Source organism: Patagioenas fasciata, chromosome 12 (genome assembly GCF_037038585.1).
Source record: "Patagioenas fasciata isolate bPatFas1 chromosome 12, bPatFas1.hap1, whole genome shotgun sequence".
Taxonomy (NCBI): domain Eukaryota; kingdom Metazoa; phylum Chordata; class Aves; order Columbiformes; family Columbidae; genus Patagioenas; species Patagioenas fasciata.
Window position 1 is genome coordinate 16,701,844 of NC_092531.1, and position 22,653 is coordinate 16,724,496.

At 41.9% G+C, this 22,653-nt stretch overlaps 1 protein-coding gene across 2 annotated transcripts in view; it reads left to right on the forward strand.

Moving 5' to 3' along the window:
• Positions 1–22,653, forward strand: part of ADAMTS17 (ADAM metallopeptidase with thrombospondin type 1 motif 17) — a 178,226-nt gene that overhangs the window by 113,423 nt on the left and 42,150 nt on the right. The window contains exons 15-18 of one of the 2 annotated variants that reach the window (XM_065847356.2): positions 7,689–7,809; positions 10,282–10,356; positions 15,795–15,875; positions 22,120–22,277. In XM_065847356.2, the coding sequence (XP_065703428.1) occupies positions 7,689–7,809; positions 10,282–10,356; positions 15,795–15,875; positions 22,120–22,277 (435 nt within the window). The remainder of the gene's footprint in view (positions 1–7,688; positions 7,810–10,281; positions 10,357–15,794; positions 15,876–22,119; positions 22,278–22,653) is intronic. The other variant, XM_065847357.2, reaches the window with a different exon arrangement.

Below are 22,653 nucleotides of genomic sequence, written 5' to 3' on the forward strand. Positions count from 1 at the left end.
GGAGACAGATGAACATGATATTCATGTGGGCATAAGAGAGGCTTTGGGGGCATAATGCAGCTTTACTAATAGCAGTGCGGCGAGATGAGTGAAAAATCTTTGTTTGGATTGAATTTTGCATGTTTCCAGGAAATGCTTCGCGCTCTTTCCTGCAGAATACTGCTGAAGAGGTGTTTTTAATTCAATACTTCTAATTTATTCAGATGTAGAATCTGAACAGCAAGATGCTGGGGAACCAGCACAAGTATAATTCTTTATATGCTCTTTAATACAAAGTGCTTTGCATAGAGGGAGGTTCACGATGCATCCCAAGTTACATAATTTTTCCCTGTTTTCATATGTATCAGAAAAAAATCTAAAAAATCCATTAACAACCTTTTGTAGTCAGGCCAGATGTGCACCTCCAGCTGTGTGCCATTGACCGTTCTGCTGGGCTGGCCAGCTTTACTGTTCCAAACCTTTAGATCAGCCACAAATGGTAAATCAGACATTATGGTGACGTACGTTTTCTTCTTCCAGTGAGAAGCAGTAGCCAGCTGCCCTCCAGATACAAACCTTTATGAGCACAGAGCTTTGGAGGTACATCATGAAAAGCAAATTGCGCTCTAAGTCGGGGGCAACTGCCTTTAACTGTGCAGAGAGGCGATGACAGCTGCAGAACATTCAGTCCATTTGCAGCTGGCTGAGAGAAAATGCAAAACGATCAACTCAAGCCGAGCAGATTTGAAAGCCTTGTGAACTCATTTGTAATGCTCTTCTGCCTTATATGCAGTTTGGTGCTGAGAATTGCCATATGTGACTGTGTACCCCGTTTGTCACAGATACTTGTCTAACTAGCTGCCTATTAAACCAATTTAATCAGCATATTTATTTAATTACTCTTCTCCTTATTTCTTTACCCACTGTAGACAAAGACTGGCAACAAGCATTGCAGGGGGCCTGGAGAAGAGAATAAGTGCTGAAATCAGAGGGTGGTATTACTGTTATTTATTTTCTTGTGTAATCCTAGTTAAAGGCTCTCAAAGGCAGGAATGACACATTACCAGTGTAACAGACAAATTAGCAGTTACCATTGCCTGTGAACATCTCGTCCAGGAAATGTAATAGCTCTTTTCCCTTCGGCAGTAGATGATCCTGAGCGAAACTCGTGCGTCGTTGTTGCACGATGAACGAATGTCGATGAACATGGCAAAGAAAATGTTCTTGCGAAGAGGGACGGGGGTTGATAAGGAAAGCAGGAACCGATTGTTTGAAGCCTCAAAATACTTTAACTGTGTTTGGGCATTAAAGGAGGAGAGTTTTCCTTCAGTTGTAATTTGTGAACTTACTACAGCTTCATTTTAAAGCCATGAGCTGAACACCAATCTAAACAGTGTGAATGAAGCCTTCTGCTGTCAGCCTCACTATTCCTGAAGCAAAATCATCATAAGCAGCTGTATTTATCCCTTATACCTGAAGGCAGCTGGATTGAGTAAGCTGGGTTAATAACTTTAGTCATGCATAGAAACACCAGAGAACAAAGCCCTAAATTTAACATACAGGTTCCTAAGTCACCTAGACCTTTTATAGTCTTACTCCTTGTCTTTGAGACAAATCATAAGATCTTCAGGCAATTTTGTCCCGTCCTTGTTTATTAAAGTTAGTTTCGAGGCTGAACATTTCATCCTTGATAGTGAGAGAAGTTTTCCAGAATGAGGACAAAATAAATGCTGTGTAGAGAGATTCAGGAGTTGGTCTCAAAAACTGAAGGACATATTATGAAGTTATGCCTTTAGAAGAAACATTGTAGAGTATCAACAAATGCAGTTATCCTTACCATCTTCTGAGCAAACTAGATGCCTTGTTGAATGTGCTTGTAGGTCTTTGACCTTTTCTTCTTGAAATGTGCAGAGTTTTCTAGCAAGGAGAGTGTCTTCTGAGATTTTCAGAGGCAGAAAACCTGTAGCAGGCTGGAGAGCAAGAGCAGTCTGATGCATCTGAGGAGGAGGAGGGTGAGTGCTCATCTGTCTCTCTCACCCGCTTCCACAGGTCGCTTTCTCTAGCATGGCCATCACAGTCACGGTGAAGATGGGGTAGTGCAGTGCAACCTGCAGCTCACATTGCTTTTATCTTCTCATCTTTCTCTTCAAGCAACAAGTGGCTTTCAGAGGAGGATTCCGTGAGGGTTTTGTTGTTCCTGAAGACTGTTGGGTGTATGTTTCATGAGTCCACATTCATGGAAGCAGTGCACTTTCTAACCTTTTACAGTTTTTCACTCTGCACTGCTGATGTTAACAGAAAACTACTGGCAGAAGTAGAGCTAAAAAAGGTGTCAGATGTCACACAGCAACGGTGTGGGGAGAGGACAAGCTGCTCAGCCAACTGTTATGACGCACATGACTTTGTGCTGGCTTTTCTCAAAGGAGGATTAGTCTGAAACTCATGATAGCACGAGAACTTTCCCATGGGGACTACAGATTGTACTTCAGGATGTAATAGAAGGTCTGTTTGAAAAAAGAGACCTCCTGTATAGCAGAACTGGGCTAGCGATAAGGGCAGTCTTTGCCGTGATTTAGCATTTAAGAGGTGAGGATGCTTTGGCTTTATCTACACTTTTCTCGTGAATGTTTTCTCGTGTCATATCTACTTTCAACTTGCTGATGAATACACAGTTCACTCAATGATGACAAGCCGCACTTTATGCTGTCCTAGCACAACAAAATTATTATAGAATGACTTTCTTCCAAAAAGCGACTGTCATACAATATGAAAGGGGAGCACAAATTTGAAAATGGACAAGTTAAACTGCAGTTGTCTACTGGATCTGTTGCTGGCAAACAGTTTTCTACATACTCAGTACCCACTTTTTGCATTTGATTGATGCGTGCAGCTCTGGCTTTGCCTCCTCACTCGAGTATTTTCCATATATTATTCATATTCCTGCATTACAAACTGTGGTACAAGATGTTCCAGACTGGGTAGCTTGTCTCCATGCAACAACTTGGCTTAGCAACTGTACTTTGATAAATTATTTAGTGTATGTGCAGAAAATTCAGAAGGATTGTTTGAACTACAGAAACCTGTTGTATAATTGCCTTTTTTTAATTTCTGGGTCCGTAGCAATGTAATCTGAGGCCTAAAAAGAGTATTGGTGCTTTTGGTGAGTTAAGCTTAATGAGAAAAACCAGGACTTTGTTGATATCTTACTATTTTTTTAGTGTAATTTACAGTGGAATATGAAAAAAAAAATCATGCTGTTTGCCCTTATTTTTCTTCTGTGTTAACCCAGAGAGCGTATAATAGACAGTTCATTGTGTTGTCTACCTTGGAGGCTTCAGATTTTGCTTGTGGCTTGAGCAGCCAAGAATTGAGCGGAAGGGAGGCTGCAGGTATATCGTGTACTGATCAATATATATTATTTTCAAATCCAGAATCAGCATGATAGGTGCCTCTTTTAAAGAACAGGCGCTTGATATAAAATCCTGTGGTATCTGCCGCTTGTTGGCATTTGTACAAACCAGGGCAGAGGCAGCGTGGAATCAGATCAGAGATGTCAATTCAGATGAAGCTGGTTTGGAAGGATCAGAAAGGGGCAGCTACAGAAAGCGACCAAAGAACAGAAGCAAAGTTGTTCTTGGGATGGGAAAAGGCTTCACATTAATTGCATGTTCACTCACATAGCCTGCTCTGCTGCCAGAACAGAGAGGTTTTGACACAAAACCTTCAAGCTCTATATGTGAAAAAGTGGTTATCAAGAATAATTGTGTCTAACATCCTATGCACTGCTAAGGGATCTAAACACAAAGTCAATGAGCAAATGTAATTGCATATCTAATGCAGATAAGATAATGCTAATTTAAAATAGGCACTGCGTATCTCCTGTTCCAGCAGAGCTGCTTTGATTCAGATGAAATCTCAAGGCTTGGGAGATGACAGGAGCATATTTGCTGAACTTCTACATGGACTCCAATCCATCACACAGGATTTGTTATGGAACAGAAATAGAATTAACTTACAGATGAACTGCTTGATGAGGGATCTAGGCTCACCCTCCTGTACGAATCCTCACAGACACCCATAATCCTCAAAAAGGGCAGTTGTGTTTAAAACAAAGAAAAAAGAATTCTCTTCCCCTCAGATTGAGTGTTGGTTGTTCACATATGTACATTCCTGTTTCATGTGGTCCATCCCTGGAGGTATCAGTGGACACTGGATATTATGGACAAAAAACTGGCAGTGTAGATGAATCTGTCATAACAAGCGTGCTTTGTACATGATTAATTTGTAACATGGCACATGCTCCATCAATATTTATACTTGATCCATTGAGACAGCTAGTTCGTTCAGCATGTGGGAAGCATTACCATTTTGTGAGCCTACAGTGTCATTCTTACACAGGGTGGGTGTATATAACAAAAGTAATTGTGTTTATGTAGCAAAACATACACAGGCTGTATCAATTGAGCTCTTGCACAGCCATTGAAAATACAAATAAAAATAACATTAAAAAATATCCAAACAATAGAGAAAATAGCTCACACAGAAGAATCCAAATGATGTGAGTTCAGAAGAGAAGAGGAGTTTTCCTATGCTGGAGCCAGCGATGACTGAGACTGGAAATACCACCCAATGAGCAGTATTTTCAGATGTTTAATTATAAAAATCAGAAGATGGGGAAGGGAGAGAAAGAAGGGTGGACTGGGATATCAGCTCAGAGAGAATAAATGTCGGGCCTTTGGCTCAGCAAACGTGCAGTTACCTGCCAGTTTAAAGGTCAGGGGACAGTTCTGAAACATGGTGTCCGAGCAGGAGACTGCCTGGGCTGAAGACCATCAAGAAACCTGTAGATATAGTTGTGACTGTCCGTGCTGAGGACCTGAAGCCCCAAAAGACTATCTTTAGTTTTCTTGCCAGCACTCCCATGGCTGGCTTTGGTTAAAAAAGGATCTGAGTGACCAAGGTGGTCAATGTAGTGTCTTCCTAAATGACTTTGCAGCTTTTGGAATCCATTGTTATATCTTAACAAAAGCTGTTTCATTATCTACTGTTATTAAATACACTTTTACCTTGGAAATTATTGGAAGGCTTGGGGGTGGGGAAATGGGCTCTAATGCTTATGTAGACAAAAGTAAAGTGCTCCCAAGGTATTTTTCCCCCATGAAGTAGCAAGAATGCCGCAATTTTCGACTTGAAGCCAAGAAAGAAAACTGATTTGTTCTCTTAAAGCTTTTCCTTTTGAAGAAGCCATTTCCTGGCCCAAATCTGGTGGGGACTTTAATCCTCCAGGCCTGGGCTGAAGGGAATGTCTGCCCTGTGCCTGGGAGGGATGGTGCCCTTGAAGGGAGGCTGCAAGGGCCATTCCCAGTTCTTCCACCCACAGGGAATTACAGTGAAGATGGAAAGTAAACAACAGCAAAGGTTTTGAGAGTCTGTGGATTCAACGAGTGCTCTATTCCGTGCCTTTAGAGAGGGTCTCTCAAGTTAAAGTGTGTCAGTGACCTAGTAAATATGGGAGGAAGAGGCTTGTTTTGAACCCCAGTGTCAGGAGAGGGGGGACTTATTCTTTCCAAAGCTTTGCTGCTTTGTGCTGCTTTACATTATCTGGGAAACTACAGCGTAAATGCAAAGCATGTGATTGCTGACTCCCCATTCTTCGCCTGCCTCCCTTATAGTCCTACAGACTCCTCATGTAATGCTGGGAATAAGTGTGGTGCAACACTCATTATAGTCCCTTTATTCATTTGTGTGCTCACATAGTGCTAATAACAATGCAGTACAATAAAAGATAGCACCAGAGTCTTAAATTAAATGCAGCCTTTCCAGTATCTCAGCAGGGTGGCAGGCAGGCATATATTTCCAGCTGCCTTTCAGCAACCCCATCAATAAATCATATTTATTTTCCTGGAAGGAGAACTGCTGGGACATCCTTCTGTTTTGGGGGCAGAATCACACTCAATATCCCAAAACTATTTGTTGGACATGGGTGTAAAGTTTAGACTTGAGAATTGCAACTGCCAGCAATTCTGTGATCTTCTTCCTACCTTCCTTTAACTCCCTTTTATACAGTTTTTTTCCTGCAGTTCTTGTCCACCAACTCACATGCTGTTCTAGTTAATGGGCAGCGTTTCCCTTGTATGTGTTTAGGATGATCATCCCCTCTCAGCATGTGTCTGTCTCTAATGATTTACCCAGACAAACACGGGATCAGAACACGTCTGAATGCTGGCAATCTTTGATCCCTGTAACACATCTGGACTTAGGCAGTGGCCAGTGTCTTCTGAAACAAGAGGAACGTTTGAGTTCAGCTCCAAATCACATTGCTCACACGCAGACAGTCTCAGATAAACAGCCCAAGTTCTCTTAATGTTTCCCTGCTTACACTATTTTTCAAAATGTTTGTTGTTTTGGTTGTTCCCCAAGAGATCTGTCCAGCTTTCCTCTGGCTTTATTATAAGAAGGCGAAGAAGGGAGAGACCCAGCAGCCCTATTCAATTCAGTATTATTAGTGACAGTCTTGCTAGCACATTGGCCAATAAACTGTTTATCTACAGAGAATAGACCTTAACCTTTAATAGTTGAATCTCTGCTAATAACTTGCATAATGACAACTCTTATTTCAGTAGAAATTTATGCTTTAAGAGTGAATTGCTGATTATTTTGAGGGTCTTACATGGGTAGAAAACAATTTACATAGACTAATTACAATAGTCTTATCAGCCTCAAGATCTACACGTCTGATGTTTACCATCCTAACCTGTAAATGGTTTGTGAATAAGGAAGATTATCATGACAATCTCGATCTCTACAGAGAGAATACTGTGACTATTCTAGCAATACCTGTCTGTGGAAACAAAGCTGCAGACTTCTGTTGGGAAAATGTTTAAGCGGGTGCAGAAAATTACGAAAAATACCTTTTAAAATCAAGCTTTAGGTTAAGTTGTTTTTTTGTTTGTTTTGTTTTTTACAATTGAATGTCTAAGCTTAATACAGTGCAAGCATACAGAAAATTTCATAATTGTGTAAGCAATCTTATGGTATGGATTGGCCAGATATGAACCTGGCCTACTTTCTTTGAACTACTTTTGTGTTGCAGGTATGTTGAGCCATCTGATTAATAAGGTCTTTTTTCAAGTTTTGCAAAACTGTAATCAGAACTGAATGTTCCAGTCCCTGTTAAGATCCCGATCCGAAGCAGAGCTCATTCAGTGAGCAGCACATTGGAACTTGTAACAGCACTCTGAGTTTTGTGTGGTGAAGGGCTATGACCAGGATTCTGGTTATTTGGGTTAATTGTAATTTAAGGAAATCACATTTTTCTCTTCTCTAAACTAAGTATCACTCTAGTGGTCCATTTCTCTGGGATGTCTTTGAGCTCCTCAGATGGAAATTGCTATACAAACATGAAATATTGTTTTAATCTGTGGTGTTTGAAGGAAGTTAGGGTGGGTTAATTTGAAATCTGTATCTGAAATAACCATTGTTTATGAAATTCCTTTCAGTTAAATCTTCTGAATCAAAGTTCTTGCTCTTACAGTTAGAGAAGGGGGTTGCTGAATAACCGACACAACACCATTGCAAATGAGTGATCCACGGAGTCCTCTTCCCGTTCAGGTTTTCAGGCAGATGTCTCTCTTAGTCTTGAGCGCAATGTTTAGAGATACTTTAACCTTGCAAACAAAATAATGGGGACCTCTGGTTGTTGTCATTAGAAAATTGGCTGCGATGGAATCATTGGCTCAGCTGCCAAAGAGGATCGCTGTGGAATCTGCAGTGGTGATGGCAAAACCTGTAAAGTGGTGAAAGGCGACTTCAACCACACCAAGGGGATGGGTGAGTAACCCTCGGCAGCATTTTAGTGGAGTGGTGGTTCTCTTAACTGCTGGAGGAGAGTTAAAGAGTGGTAGTAATAGCTCTTCTTGGCTAGCATTGGGCTCATCTGCTCTGGTAAACACCTAAGAAATACAAAACAAAACCCAACTCTATTCACATGTGATATTCCGTCTACATCTTATTCAGTTGCCCAAGTAGCAGCCGCTGCCTGTCTGAAATTCAGAATGAAGTTGTGTTTCTCTTTCTGAATGCTACTGGTGCTGTTGATTTTAAGTAAGACAAAATCACAGTATCTTTTCCAATGGGAGGAAAGTCTGATTTCAGCACCATCTTTGAGAGCTCAGTGATGCATGTTGCATGTTCCAGATGATTCATGTTATAATCAGGATATCTCAGCTAAATGAAAGAGCACTCCCCTCTGAATATTTTTACCGATTCCTTGCCAGCAATAGGATCTGGTATAGGATACAAGAGCTTCTGGTCAAACTTAAGACTTTCCCCTCTCTTGTTAAACATTAATGTATATATAGCTTGGTGTTTGAATTAGTCTTTGTTCCAGAGTTTCTGTATTGCACTTCTGAGAAACCTGTTATCACACATCCTAATCAGGCAAAGGGAGGAAAAACCAGATTCAGAACTTGTAAGCTGCTGCAAGAGGAGGGAATTGTCCAGAAAAAATATTCCACATCCAGTGAAGAGAGAATTACCATTTCTGTATGGAGCAATGCATTCAACACATGCTACACCAGCACTGAGTTTGGGGAAGTACCTAAAGATTGCCTTTAAGCACACGCTTCAGTTCTGCTCAGTTATTAAAGCAGCACCAGTGCTGAGCACCTTCCTTGAATCAAGGTCTCGGCACTGAAGTCTGAGGCTCTGCTTTTGTTCATTGACCTCTCCCTCTGCACTCTTCTCCTTATTCACGGAGCCAGCTGTGATCTGTCACCTCCTCTGAGATGCCACCTCCACCACATCTTTCTGGAGCACATCTGTGCTGTTGCATTGCTAGGCCAATCTGTTGAATGATTTCCTGCATTATTGCCTTTGACTCTTTTGTCCCAGTTATTTTTCCACCTGTGTATGTCAAGGTGTTTGCATTTGATGCAAATGGTGGGAAACATTTCTCGTTTCCATTGGAAAAAATAAAAAATCGCTATTCTCCATTTCTGTAGTAGATTTTATAGCTGTTCATGAACTTCTTAATTGCTCCTGAAGAGTAACGATCTTTTATCTTTTCCAACGAGACTACAAAACATCTTGTGCGGATAAATAAGAAATTTCTGGGTCGCTGCCAGGAGGCTGCACCCGTTTCCAACTAGACAGACTGCTGGAGGGTGGTAACTTTACAAGGCTGTAGGAACAGAACAGTTCCAGCCTCAACTGGTTGTCTGGCTGCCAGGACACCTCAGGAATCCCAGCACCCTGCATCCCAGTCTGAAGAGGTGACTGACTGAATCATGGTCAGTGTTCATGCATTTATTGATCCTTGGCTGACAATCTCAGAAGTGCAAACCGGTCAAAGTGTTGCTTTGTCAGTGCAATATTTCCACCATTAGCCATTTGACATAATTTACAAGACAATTATTTTACCAATTATAATCTCATAAACATTTATTAGATGTTTTGATTTATTAATTTTAAAGGGAATTAAATTTTATGTGGGAGTAATTTTAAAACGTTCCATCCACGATATGCCAAACAATCTTCTTCTAGGTTGAAAATCATCTTTGCTTGTTATTTTTTTGCAAATTATGCTCTTTTAATGAGCATCCTAGCCTACTAAAATGCAAAGAGTATTTACAGTCTTTTAATTGTTCACTCTTCATGTTTTCCTGCTTTTGGATTTCTTTTATGTTAGACAGTGAAAACAGACTTGTTGGTTTCACTTACAATTCCCAGCCCCTATTCTGCAAACATTTTACACATTGTGACTTACTCCCATCAGTTTCCATTCATATACTGCTGGTTTGCAGTATCAGCTCCTCAGGTCAGCTCGCTCAATCTCATGAAGCAGCATTGAGTCTGAGGTATCACAAGTGGACATGAGGTTACTCAAGAAAAAAATGGGCATTTTTTCTTTTAATTGATGACTAAACAAATACGTACAAAAATCTGACAAAAGTTGGGGCAAAGGAGGATACACGATATGACAACGGTAAGAGATACAGGGTTTGGATGCGTAAATGATTGCACAGGTCAGTGGCAAATCCCCACAAACTTGCTGTAATCCAAGCCAAGGCCAACACACCAAGTCCAGTACCCTGATTTATTATTTCAGGAGAGAACAGTCTTCAAATATCAAGACATTTATTGTTTTGGGAATTGCAGCTGCAACCTTTGGGCCAGATCCTCAGCTACTCTGCATGTGGGACTCTGCTGATGGCAGGATTGGTCCCTACGTGTCCTGTGATTGCAAATTATATTGTCAAGCCCTATTAACTAAATCCATGCCAACTCCTTTCTGTTTCTTAGTAACCAATAGTCATTGTAAGAAGGTTTCCACATGTGTGATGGCAAAGGCAAAGGCTGTTCCCAAGTGTTTCTCGTGTAAGATACTTGAATGCTGTTTGCAGTGTCAGTGGGTGCTGGTGAAATCCTTTGGTGTTGGTTCTTTGTCTTCTTTTTGTTGGATTAGATGGGGAGATTGGTATCAAAAGCCATGGATAAACTTCAAGTCCTTTTACTATTTAGCTTGGTTTGTGAAAAATATCAAGCACAGATTCTTCCCTTTTAGGAAACTTATTTACATGAAAGACAGCCAAATTTTCATTAATCAAATAAAAAGAACCAGGCTTATTTCTTTTTTTTTTTCCAACCCTAGTTTCACAGCTGAAGTTCTCCCACCCTGGTGGGCCATGATGGTGGAATATTCAATTTGCCTCACAGGAGGTCCAGCAGTTCAGATCTTGCCACCGTGACCCAGGGTGATCCAGCTGTAAATGGATTCCATTTCTCTCTTGGAGAACAGGTCAAAAGCCTTTATTTGTGATGCTAAATATCACATACACTTGTGTGCAGCTGGCTGTCTTCAGTAGGCCAACTGAGTGCACTGTGTAGACTGAGATTTCCTTTTGACGGGCAGCATGCCCTGTACCTATTTCTTCAAAATAGTTTTTCAAAACCAAACACAGACTCGTTCTGAAGTCCATCCTTGTTTCCCTGCCACTGTACAGAGGGCCTAGAAATCAAGGACACCTCTTTGGATTGTATCTGTTGGGTGGCTGATTTATCACTGACTTCTTCTGTCCAGACTCCAAGGCTGTGCCTGTAAAGCTCAGAGACCTGCATTGAGATGAGACCTGCATCTGTCTCGCTTGTTTTTTTCTCAGCCATATCAAGATTTTAATTGCCTCCCTTCACTTGTGATCCAAAAGAAGGACCACAGATATGTAGATTTTTTTAATGGCAGAACATAATAAGGTGAGATATGCCAGTTGTTGTAACTACCATTTTGGAAAATGAAAAATGTATCATTGTGAGAAATTTTTCTTTATCAGATGGTGAAAAAGTAGACCTTTTATTGTGTACATTACTTATCCAGCACATATTTAAAAAAAAAAAAAAAGGGTATTTGAACAGTAGTGCTGACTAGGAGCATCTTTAGCCAGTACAAGAAACTCTTTTGTCAATGGGGCGTACTTCTAAATTATGAGAAAACAGAGCCCTAGGACTAACTCTGGGGTGTCTTGTAAGGGTTCAAGGAGAACATGCAAGTTAGAAATCCCACCAACGAACTTCACAGCAATAGTAGGAGGCTTTGAAATCTATCCACGGCTTCCCAGTGAAATTATCTTCTTCCAAATGAGCTATCCCATGGCTGGAAGTGGACAAGTACCGATGGAGGAATTACTCTCAAGTTAATAGCAAGTGAGAATCATCACAACTATTCAGAAAATAGACGTGTAGTTACCACTGGACATATGTCCACTCCACTGCAACAATGAACACTCAACAAAAGGTGCAAGGTGAGAAGGGTCATGGAAGTTAGTGCTTAATCCTAAAATATTAAGGAATCTGCAGTGTCCGTGACTAGCAGGTAGGCAGAACAGGCTGATTTTCTTGGCTTCTATCCCGAGATCTTTGTTCAAAGCACTTTTAGGAAGTTTGATAATGGGATGAGCACAGTTGACTTTCTCACACCTATTTTTCATGTGTGTACCGGGATAAGACACGAAGGTACAGTGCCCAGGGATCGGTACTTTCAGCCATGGGATAATTTTTCCTTTTCCTCAGAGTCCATCTTTCATTGCAATGTGAACCAGGAGAACAGTTTTTAGTAGATCAGAGACATTCTGGAGTTCACACTAAACTTTCTGTTCTTTCTGGGAATAATAACAATGGCTAACAATGGATTTTCCTGTGTGAGCTGCTTTCCTCCTGCAGATCTCTCCAGCATTTAAATGAAGATACAGTAGCCACTGTTCACAAATTAATCTCCTTGATGACAAAGCCACCTCTTTGTTCTGGTGTCTCTCCTAATACATTTGTATCTAGGATTTGCTTCAATCACGGTCTTACATTCCTGAGACTCTGATGTAATGCAGATTATCCAGAAAGATTGGTGTGTGCCAAAGTAACTGTTCCCAAGGTGGAGTATACTACATACAGCAGTATAAATTATCAAATAATGAAGTTCTCCTGTTGTACTTTCAAAGCTTCATCTTAACAGGCTGATTTATGGGTGAAATTACTAGAAATATTGCCCGATAGTTGCCAAATCTCATCAGTCTTTAACCAGTTCCTCATTTAAAGCAGAACTTTAAGCCCAACCTTGTAAACCCCTGCATTGCAGACAATTATCCTAAGACCTGACAGACTTCTGAGAGTCCTTGACTCACGGCCAACTCTGAGACTTTTTTTTGGTTTTACTGGCTGACACTTGATAATCTTTCTGGCAATCTGCGGTTACAGTTTGCTTAAGAAAGTGTGCCTGGAAAAAAATGGAGGTGTTTTCTGGTGCAGTTATCTCCAAGATCAGGAATATTCTGTGACCAGAAGCCTCACTTTAGCTCTAAGGACCAGACTGGAGTGGTGGTAGCGATCTGAGTTTTTACCTGTGGGAAATTTGCATGGGTGTTATATAGTCTGTTTACAATAGGATTTGACCACTAACTTGCACAATAATGCTGGAAATAATGAATGAGAGTGTCAAGATGCTCCCAGTGGGACATGCCCAAGAATTCTCTGAAAGGACAGGTCAGATCTGTACAACCGCAAAGTGGTTTGCAGTTCACTAACAGAAGAGTGAGGTTGGGTTTGTGCCATGCGATCTCGGTGAGTTAGCACAGTGTGTTTCTTCTTATTCAGGAGCTGTGAATACAACCCCCCAAAGCCATCAATCAGGATTAGAAATTACATGAGCAGAAAAATCTGGTATAAAACCAAACTAAACAGTCTCCAGAGCTAATATGCTATTAATAGCTTACACTCCACTGTTTACCATTGTGAAAAGTAACATAAAAGTCAACTTTTCCATGTAGTGTTTCTCTCATGGCACAGTGATGAAACGAGGGTGTATTTAAGGCCCTACCTGACCCCTCCAGTGCAGCTCCACAGCTCGCTCACCTCCAAAGCACTGGGACACCCTCCTGGCTGCTGCTGGCCCAGGGGATGGATCCAGAGTTCACTGAAGTTAGTGACCTGCTTTCCACTAAATTCAGTGTCACTTGGTATCCAACCTCTGCGTGATTTAGCTCTGGACATTTTTATCTGGCATGAAATTTAAAAAATAAACATGTAAATAGTCCCCCAGTAGGTAGGTTAAATTACCTGAACCTTGGGCATGTTCCAAACTGGCTTCCTAACAGAGGTGTTCAGGTGTGTCATAGGTCATGTTTCCCCATGACGAACTGTCACTAATCACACCTCCGCTGTGGGCTCATCTCGGGTGGTAACTGTTGGTCGGGTTTATATGCAGATGCATGGGGTGCGGCAAGGATGTTTGATTTCTGAAACACTCTGTTTTGACAGTAATTTGGTATCTCAGCTGATGAAAAATCAACTCCTGGCAATGTCTAGAATAAAACCCAACATGTGTTTGCTTTGATTTCAAAACAAATTTCAGTATTGCCTTTAAAAAATTGACCCTGGAAGTAATGATTTTTCCCAGTGAAACAGCAGATGGGAGAGCCGCTGCCCTGGCTTCTGCACACAGTGACGGTTTGCAGCTCTACTCTCCCTCTTTCTGTTTTTCCTGAAAAATATTACTCTTTCTGAGATATGCTGAGTAATCAAGAAGTAAGTGGAGGGACAAGTGCAAAAAAAAATGAGCTGAAAGATCAAATGGAAAGTGCAATTCAGATGCAATGATCAGGAAAAGAGAAAGTGTCTAGCGCCGATCAGCCTTCCACCCAATGCTCCTCATGAAAGCCAAGAGCTCAAGCCCTGTTCATAGCACAGCAAAGGGGCCGGGTGCTCTGCTGGTTCAGACGGGTAGAAATGAATCCACAACATGAGACCCAAAATCTCCATCTATTTCACTCCATGTCACAGTGGTAACAGAATCACTTAGTCCTGAGATACACGAAGCTGTATCAGGGTAGCAGAAACACCGTCATTCAGCCTCACCCCTGAAATAGCTCCCCAAACATTGCTGGATGCTGGAGGAGTGACTGTTCCTTGCCCCAACCCATTGCTCTAGACTACCCCTCGATTTCCATAAGGGCAGGGATGACCCAGAACAGTTTCACACAGCCCTTCAAAGCCAAAAAAAAAGGAATGAGGGAACATAGGGAACATATAGGATAAGGTACTTAACATCTAAAAGAAAGGGGAGAGCAATAACCTAAAAGAGGTGACAAATTATACACTGCAAATTAAACTGGGTGGCCAATTACAAGGAATCAAATCACGGTTGTGATGAGATTAGTGTCATTTACAGGGGCCCGATTCAAAGTCCAATGAAGCCGGTGGAAAACCTCTGCCTGGCTCCCATTGTGGGCTCATTCAATGGTCCCTAATGTTCCTCAGCTTTATATATAAAGAAACCACTTTCACCCCATGGAATAAGCCTGTAATTCCACATGGCTCCATGGTAGGGGAAAACAGGCTACATTTCCCTGTGTCTCCTAATTATTCTTACTGTTACTCTGTTAGTTAAAGGTGGTATCATTGTGTTGTATTGCTCATTGTTGAAGGAAGAATGAAAAGGACAAGAGAGTTTCAGGAAGATAAAATCAAGAGAATTCTATAAAAATATGAGAGGGCACTGTAAGAACCTCCGTACTGTGTCAGGTGCTCAGATGGTCTAATTTGACATGTACATCTGCTGGCAACCATTAGAGGAGAATGATGGTCAGCCCCTGAGAAACGTTCAGCTCTGTTGCTACATTAAATCCGAGCTGTGAAATTCTGTTTAGCAGCTGGATGCAAGGAGACCGTTAACCTTTATATCCTCCAGAATTCTTGTATAAAGCTGAAATGTAAATGAAAACTTTTTTTTTTTCCCCTCCCCTGAGTTGTCCCACTAATTCCTGCTGTTTTGTTTTAGCATCACCAAAATGTTTTGTGGAAGTGAATCCTTTCTAATATTAATCACAGCCTTGAGCAGGGTTTTTTTGGGAGCAGAAAGCAGGAGCATCTGTTGGGAAACTTCATTTCAAATCACAGATTTCTGTTTTGTGCAGTGTTGCTCCTGACAGTGACACTTTCCATCAGCTCAGTCCCCATGCGTTCCTGTCAGTACCTCAGGAGAGCCAGGGTGATTCAAAAGGAGCAAATCTAATTAGGCCCAAGCACAAGCCTTAAGTAACAATTAAGCAACACATGTGCATTTCTCTCCCTCTTCTCAGGCTGAAATATTAGTCACAGCCCTGCGTGTCACAGCAGTGAAACTTGGCTGCCAACGCAGGGATCTCATTTGAAGTGTTTCCCACCTGTTCCGCACCCTGAGCAGGAGTTGATTTTTTCATGGTGAGATGCTGAATGATTGATGCCTCTGGCTGTCTGTGGCTCGTTCTCATCCCCCTGCCCTTCTCTTGCCACAGGTTACATCGAAGCAGCTGTGATCCCTGCAGGTGCCCGGCGGATCAGAGTGGTTGAGGATAAACCTGCTCACAGTTTTCTGGGTAAAAATACAAAGGAAAAAAATGTTTTGGTTTAAAACTCAGCTCTGTTTTCTGTTAAAATGACCCTTCTCTGAATGACCTGTAAGATGATGGATTTGTTGTTGTCAGAAGGAGGTTATTGATTTCATTCTTGTTTCAGTCTCTCTCTGCTTTTCTGGCTTGGTTTCATGACGTTTGCTTGATGTGATAGTATGTGACACTTACAAGCCCTGTGCAACCTGAAGGGACCAGAAAATACTTTTATATAGACAGAGGAGTCCCTGAACAGAACTTGGCACTGGGTTGAACTGAGCTGCCAGGAGCACACAGCACTTTGGCAGGGAGTGAGAAAAAGAACAGTGCCTTTAGAGAAAGAAATGACAGAAATACCGATAGGAAGGCGCCCAGCTCACACTGAAGCAGAGGCAGGACAGGGCAGCTGATATCCCTTGGTAACCTGACCGTAGCATTGTCTGTGCCATTTCCTGCAGCAATAGGATTGCATTCGGTGCTGTACCCAAGCCCTGATGCTGCACTCTGAGATGGGGTAGCTGCAGCCTCTAGTCACTTGCCTCTCTCTTCTCAGGCCAATTTGTTCAATCTTGTCTCATTTCTACTTCTGCATTCCTTTTGAGGAGAACAGACTTTTTCACTGTTGCAAACAAAGTTTTGGGCAGGGGTGATGGGTCAGATTTGTATGTGAGGTGGTTGTAGGGTAGAGCCTGTCAACAGATTTCTTGTCCAGTTACTAATTACTTAGATCAGGGGTGTGAAACTAATTTTCAGTAGGGGGCCACATCAGTCTTGCGGTTGCCTTCAAAGAGACGAATGTAATTTTAAGACTGTTTAAATGTAGGAGTTACATTATACAGTCCTAGAATTACATTTGACCCTTTGAAGGCAACCGCAAGGCTGATGTGGCCTCCGGTGAAAACGAGTTTGATACCCCTCCCTTAGACTAAAGGTTGGAAGGGCATTTGTAAAGTGCAGCCAGTGATCTACAATATACATCTGCCAGTCTGGCCTTCTGCCTCTTCTCTCCAATGGTAGGGATATTTCTTTTCATCTTGGCACTGTGCAGCTTTATCTCCCATCTACTTCTAGAGAGACCAAGTAATAGAAATTTTCATGCCCCATTGCACTGAGTCACACAGGAAGCCAGTGGCAGAGCAGGGAGTTGAAGGAAAATTGTCCAAGGCCCGAAAGAACACCCAGCACATTGAAGTGTCTTTTGCACACTCAGAGCTACATAGCAATGCATAAATGGGGAAATCCTTCTGTGTCTCTAAAGTTCTTTATGCTGTGGAGCTATGTGTGGGAAAACAAAAGTATAAGAGAAAATCCCAAACTTCCCCTTTGTTCACTCACCTTTTGAAACTTACAGGTCCCTGCATTGTCAAACTTAAGCTCTTTGTGCTGTTGATGAGCTCAGTAACATATGATTTTTGCCCTTCCCTGTCAAACAATGTTTCAGCCATTCCACATGCTGATATTCTCATTGCAGTGGTTGGAACACATTTACATATTGATTGTGTCTTAAGATTTCTGGTGTAGTGCCACTGGTTTTCTGTCTTGAGATGCTACCAAAGCTGGCAATATCACTGGGAAAGATGCTTTTGTTCTCTTTCATTCCAGATTCGGGGGATAGAAAGAGGGCAGCTCAAGTCATTCATCTGCCCTTAGGTCAAAAGCATTGGCATTTGTGCCACTTCTTGGTAGGAAGCACATATCACTGCTGCTGGTATTTCCACTAATGCTGCAGCCAGCTTGCTGGGAGAGGATTACGCCTACACGTAAGATGTTTGACATAGCAAAGTGCTGGTGGAACAATGAGAGCCACTGTTTCCTTGGGTTTTGCAAATACTCTGCCTTCTGGAAGCCAGCCTTTTTGTTTGTCTTGGTGGGATTTGCACAGGGTATTTGTCAGGGCCTTGGGTTTGGCAGATAGCTGCAGCACTGAGTCTTCTGTGGAGCTAGTGACTGCCCTTCGCTGCAACCACATAACCTTGACTAAAGCAGGTATTTCCCCACTGGGTGGTGAAGATAAGGACTGTGTATAGTTGAGAGCAGGACTTGACCCTGTGTGCATGACATAAATACAGATAAAAAATCTTTGTGGTCCTTAGACCAAAAACTGAATCAAATAAGTGGTAATATGGCTATTTTAAAGATTCTGAATGCTTTCAGCTCTTTGGTTCATGGTCAGGAGCCAGGAGAACCTCTCTAAGCTTTCCAGGGTTTTCTCTTTCAAGGAACACTGAAAACAAAGAAAAGATGCCCCATGTCTTGCTAACCTAAGCTGAAGAACAGCAGCAGGAATGTCCCAATAGGACAAAAAAGATGACCAAGAAAACAAAATCCAATCACTCTGTTATACCTCACAATGCATTGCAAATCCAATTCCGAGTATGGAAGGACTTTCTATTTCAAATACACTGACAACGTGCAGTCCAATCAGGTCCTATTTCCACTCAGAACCGGGTACAGCACTTTGGAAACGAGCCCAGTGTAATTTGGAATCATTATTCCATGTGCTGGGAGCGGTGCCTGAAGAATTTCCCTCCACCTACAGGCAACCCACGCTGACTGCCTTGGCTGGCTGCAACGCTGAAAAAACACCTTGAACAGGAAACTCCTGGGCAGTTTGTGTCCACAGACTGGGAAGCAAGCTGGAGGGACCCAAGGTGGAAATAAAGATCTGAGTAGATGCCAGGTTTAGCAACAGATTGGCTGGAAGACAGGATCTGACCAACAAGAAAAAAAAAAAAGTTATGGGTTGTTGCTGGAGTTCCTTTTTTCTTTTGCTCTTCTACTGTACAACTTTGAGCCAGAAACAGCTTAGAGATGTAAGGGTGGATTCTTGCTGCTGCTGAAATGTGCCCACAGCGGGGAGAAGAGCAAAGCTGTGCTTCACTGTCCTGGTTGAGGCTTTGGGTCCCAGGAAAACTGCAGCTGGCTGTCCAAGGCAGAATAAATCCTGTGGGTGCTAGCTTAAGTCTGCTTGGCAAAAAGGGCTCACAACTGCTCTCCTGTTTGGGCTTTTCCACCACAGTCAGACAAGTTTTGTCAGAGAAGACTCTCTATGTCCTGGTCTCCTCAGGTTTTGCCACTGAGCTCTCAGGGAGGTTGGGCAAGTGCTCTTTGGTGCTTGCTTTGCTTGTTCTCTAAACAGCAGTGAAGATACTTGCTGTCTTGCAAAGTGCTTCCGCAATGTTTGCATGAAAAGCACAGCATGCAATAAGAGCAAAAGGCACTTTTCACCCCAGTAAATTTAGAACTATCACCTCCGGGTAGGCAGAGTCAGGCCTGTGATTGCTTGTGTGTCACAAAAGCCATTGGAATAAGAGCAGCACCTTGTGTCTAAGAGACACGGAGGTTTTATAGCTGCAGTGTTGATCCCTACTGATAGGGCTCTTTCGTGCAATGAAGACAAACAGTGACAAAAATACTGGCTAAAATACTTTGCTGAGTCTCCAAGGTAATTGCTGAAATCCTCAAGGAACACCTTTGGGAACAGGGCTATTTCCAAACTCTCCATCTCCTCAATTACTAAGGGAGCAGTGCCTGCAGCAACCAAAATCAAACCTTTCCTAGAAAAGAGGTCCACAAGATTGAATGTTTTGTTTTCCATCAGCGAGTTATCTTCCTTTGATGATGAGCTGGAACCAAAGCATAGTTTAAGTCATTCAAGCTCTTATACACAGGTTTGAGCATGTGCCTTGATATCTTTACTAGTCAGCCATACTGCATGGAGGTAGTTTTATCTCATCCACAGCTTCGACTGGTCATGTTCACGGCTCCTCAAGGCCGGTGTCGTGGCTGCTTTGATCTGCCTGGAAGCCACTGGGCTTTGGCAGAGGAAAGCAATCCTGCTTCAGAACTCTGTCTGAAGTTTGCAGAAGGTGCTTTTTAGATCAAGGAACAAAGCAGGGACAGAAGTAAGCCACAGTTATGTTGCTGTAGGATGCAAATCCCAGGACATCATCATACCCCTATTCTATGTGCCAAAGGGAACTTTCCTCAGAAAAACCATTCACCCCCACACATCCCACTCCTCCTGGGGAAACCAGACCTGGAGTTTCCCTTCACCCTGATTTTGGAGCCCCTAATGGGGCAACGGGAGCTGTCAGGAAGGTTGTGTGCCGCAGGACAGAAGGTTGCACCTTTCTCCAGTACCTGCCCAGGATCCTCAGAAAGGCACATACAGACACACAGAACATTGCAACCTTTACACGCTCCAGACTTTCCCAGAGCTCAGACACTATGGATGGTGCATATAGGTTCCTGACAAGATGAGCATGATCCTACAGTACCTGACCTTCTGCAGGTGTGTCCAGCTCAGGGTGGCTGTGGCAGGCTGCTCTTTGCCTGCTGATGGCTTTTATTTGTGGCCTTGTTTCCATGAAACCCAGAGGTAGATAGTATCTCACCTGCTTCGGCCTTCTGAGAAGCAAAGAAGGCATCAGGAAGTATCCTGACCGTAAGTTCTACTTATTTCTGATGCTGGAGCTGGCAAAAAAAAAGCCTCTGGAGTAATTTAGAACAGCCTAAGGACCACTCTAAAATCATGCCTGTAGCTGGTGCTTGCAGGTTGGAATGTTCTGCCCTCCAGGCCTGAGCACAAGGGAGTATAAAGCTGATCTGCCAAGTTCATATTCTGCCCACTGACCGGTCACTGCCTTGTAACTTGGCTTCTCCTTACAACCGTGACAGCTGAATGTTAACTTGTTCAATGTTTGCATTATGGAGCACACACAAACTCAGGAAGCGTTTTATTTTGCGTTTTCACATGTGTATCAACACAGAGATTTGATTGATCATTCTCTCCAGGAAAGTTTATGAAAATACACTTTCAAAAGTCGGTTCTGTTTGGAAACTAAAAAAAGAAAAAAAAAAAACGAGTTTTCTTGCTGTATTTGGAAGGAGAGTTTAGAGATAAATGATGTATTAATTTTTTGTTAATACTTGAAGATCAGGATAGGTTTCCCTGTTTACTATCTGAATGAGAATCTTTGAACCCAACTGCTTCCAGACTTCAGTCAGTCTACATAAAAATGTACAGGTCTTGCCTTGCAAACCAGACTTTGGTTTACAACCGTGGGTACTCTACACTATTTCACCCCAAGTACCAGTTTTAATAACTGTAACACTGCAAGTATGTAAGTGTTTTACCAGAAGTATCTTCAGCTCATTCTCTAACAGCTGCTCTGTGGTATTAGATTCTTACATCCTGTCTGCCTAGTTGGTTTATGTGTCCAAATTTATGGTACCATCAATTTCTCTAAGATTAAAATCTGAATTGTTAGGTTTGAGAATAATCCTTAAAATGATCTAAGTGTTAATTTACAATATACCAGATACAGGTATGTTCACTTTACATATGTGCCCACATGTTTCCCGTGTAACTTCTGACAAATAATATTGAGATTATTCCAGGACAAGTTATGGCTCTAACTGATTGGTCTCTAATTATGCTCTCTGTTTGCAACCTGTACTCTGCTCATTTTGGATAAAGAAAACAGGCTAGGAAGTTTTGCACTTCTGCTTTGTGGTCCTTGCTTGTTAGCACAATGCTGTAGTATTTTAGTATAACTTTTAAATCCAAATTAAGTCTCTTTTTGCTGAAGGTCAAAGAAAAACATTTCGGCTGTGCAAGCTTTCCTTTGCAAAAGCAGAACTGTATGCATAGCAGAATTCAACAGCAACCATGAATATGTGTGGGTTTTAGATATACTCTTGACATAGGTCAAACTGTGGAAGTGTGCTACCATTTCCTCCTAAATTAGTAGTATTTTTTCATGGACATTTGGTAGTTATCTTTCCTTCCTTTTACTTCCTTTGTAACTTCTCCTGCCTACCCTTTTCTTCTTCCCTTTACTATTTTCTGTCAGTGGACTGGCACAGAGAATGCCTCAAAGTTTGGAAACTGGGGAGCCTTGCTTATTCTGAAAGCAAAACCTAATAGCTTTAGGTTTTGTAAAACCTTAGCAAGACCAGGTTATATGACATTATTTTTACTCAACAGCGATGTTATTATAATTACAAATGCCTTCATCAACTGAAATGCAGCATATGCCCAAATTAGAAACATTATGACAAGTCAGCTATAATTATACTGTAATTATACTTTTTTTCTTTTACATTCATGTCTGTTACAAGGCTACTGCATCTTGTACTTCAGGTGGGCTGATACAGAAGCTGAGTATTCTGTATTGTAATTACAAATTTGCTTACATTTCATTCCATGGTGTTTGCTTCATTCCAGCTTTAAAAGATTCCAGTAAGAGATCCATTAACAGCGACTGGAAAATTGAGCTTCCTGGTGAGTTTCAGATCGCAGGCACTACTGTCCGGTACGTGCGAAGGGGTCTGTGGGAGAAAATCTCTGCCAAAGGACCAACTAAAATACCACTGCACTTGATGGTAACTTTATATCCTTTGTTTGTGTTTCTTAAGTGATGCAACATCTAGGGTTTATATTCTAGCTGAAAGTTAATTTTTGACTGTTTGCTTCCTCACCAGTTTTTTAAAGGTATGCTGTAGTGCCTCTCTTTGCATTCTTTTACAGCGTTGCAAAGGCTGGAGAAACCCAGCTCCCTGCTTAAAAATAAATGATGTTTTCATAGAATAGAGAATGATGCTTTATTCTGGGAGAACATGCAGAGTCCCGGGAGACTTGTGTCCAGTACAGGATAATCCTATAATGTGTCGCAGACAATGTGACAGGTCCATTCTAGAGGATGTAGGTTTTCAGAGGCCTTGTTCATTTCATGGACATACCTGCTCACACACCTGAAAG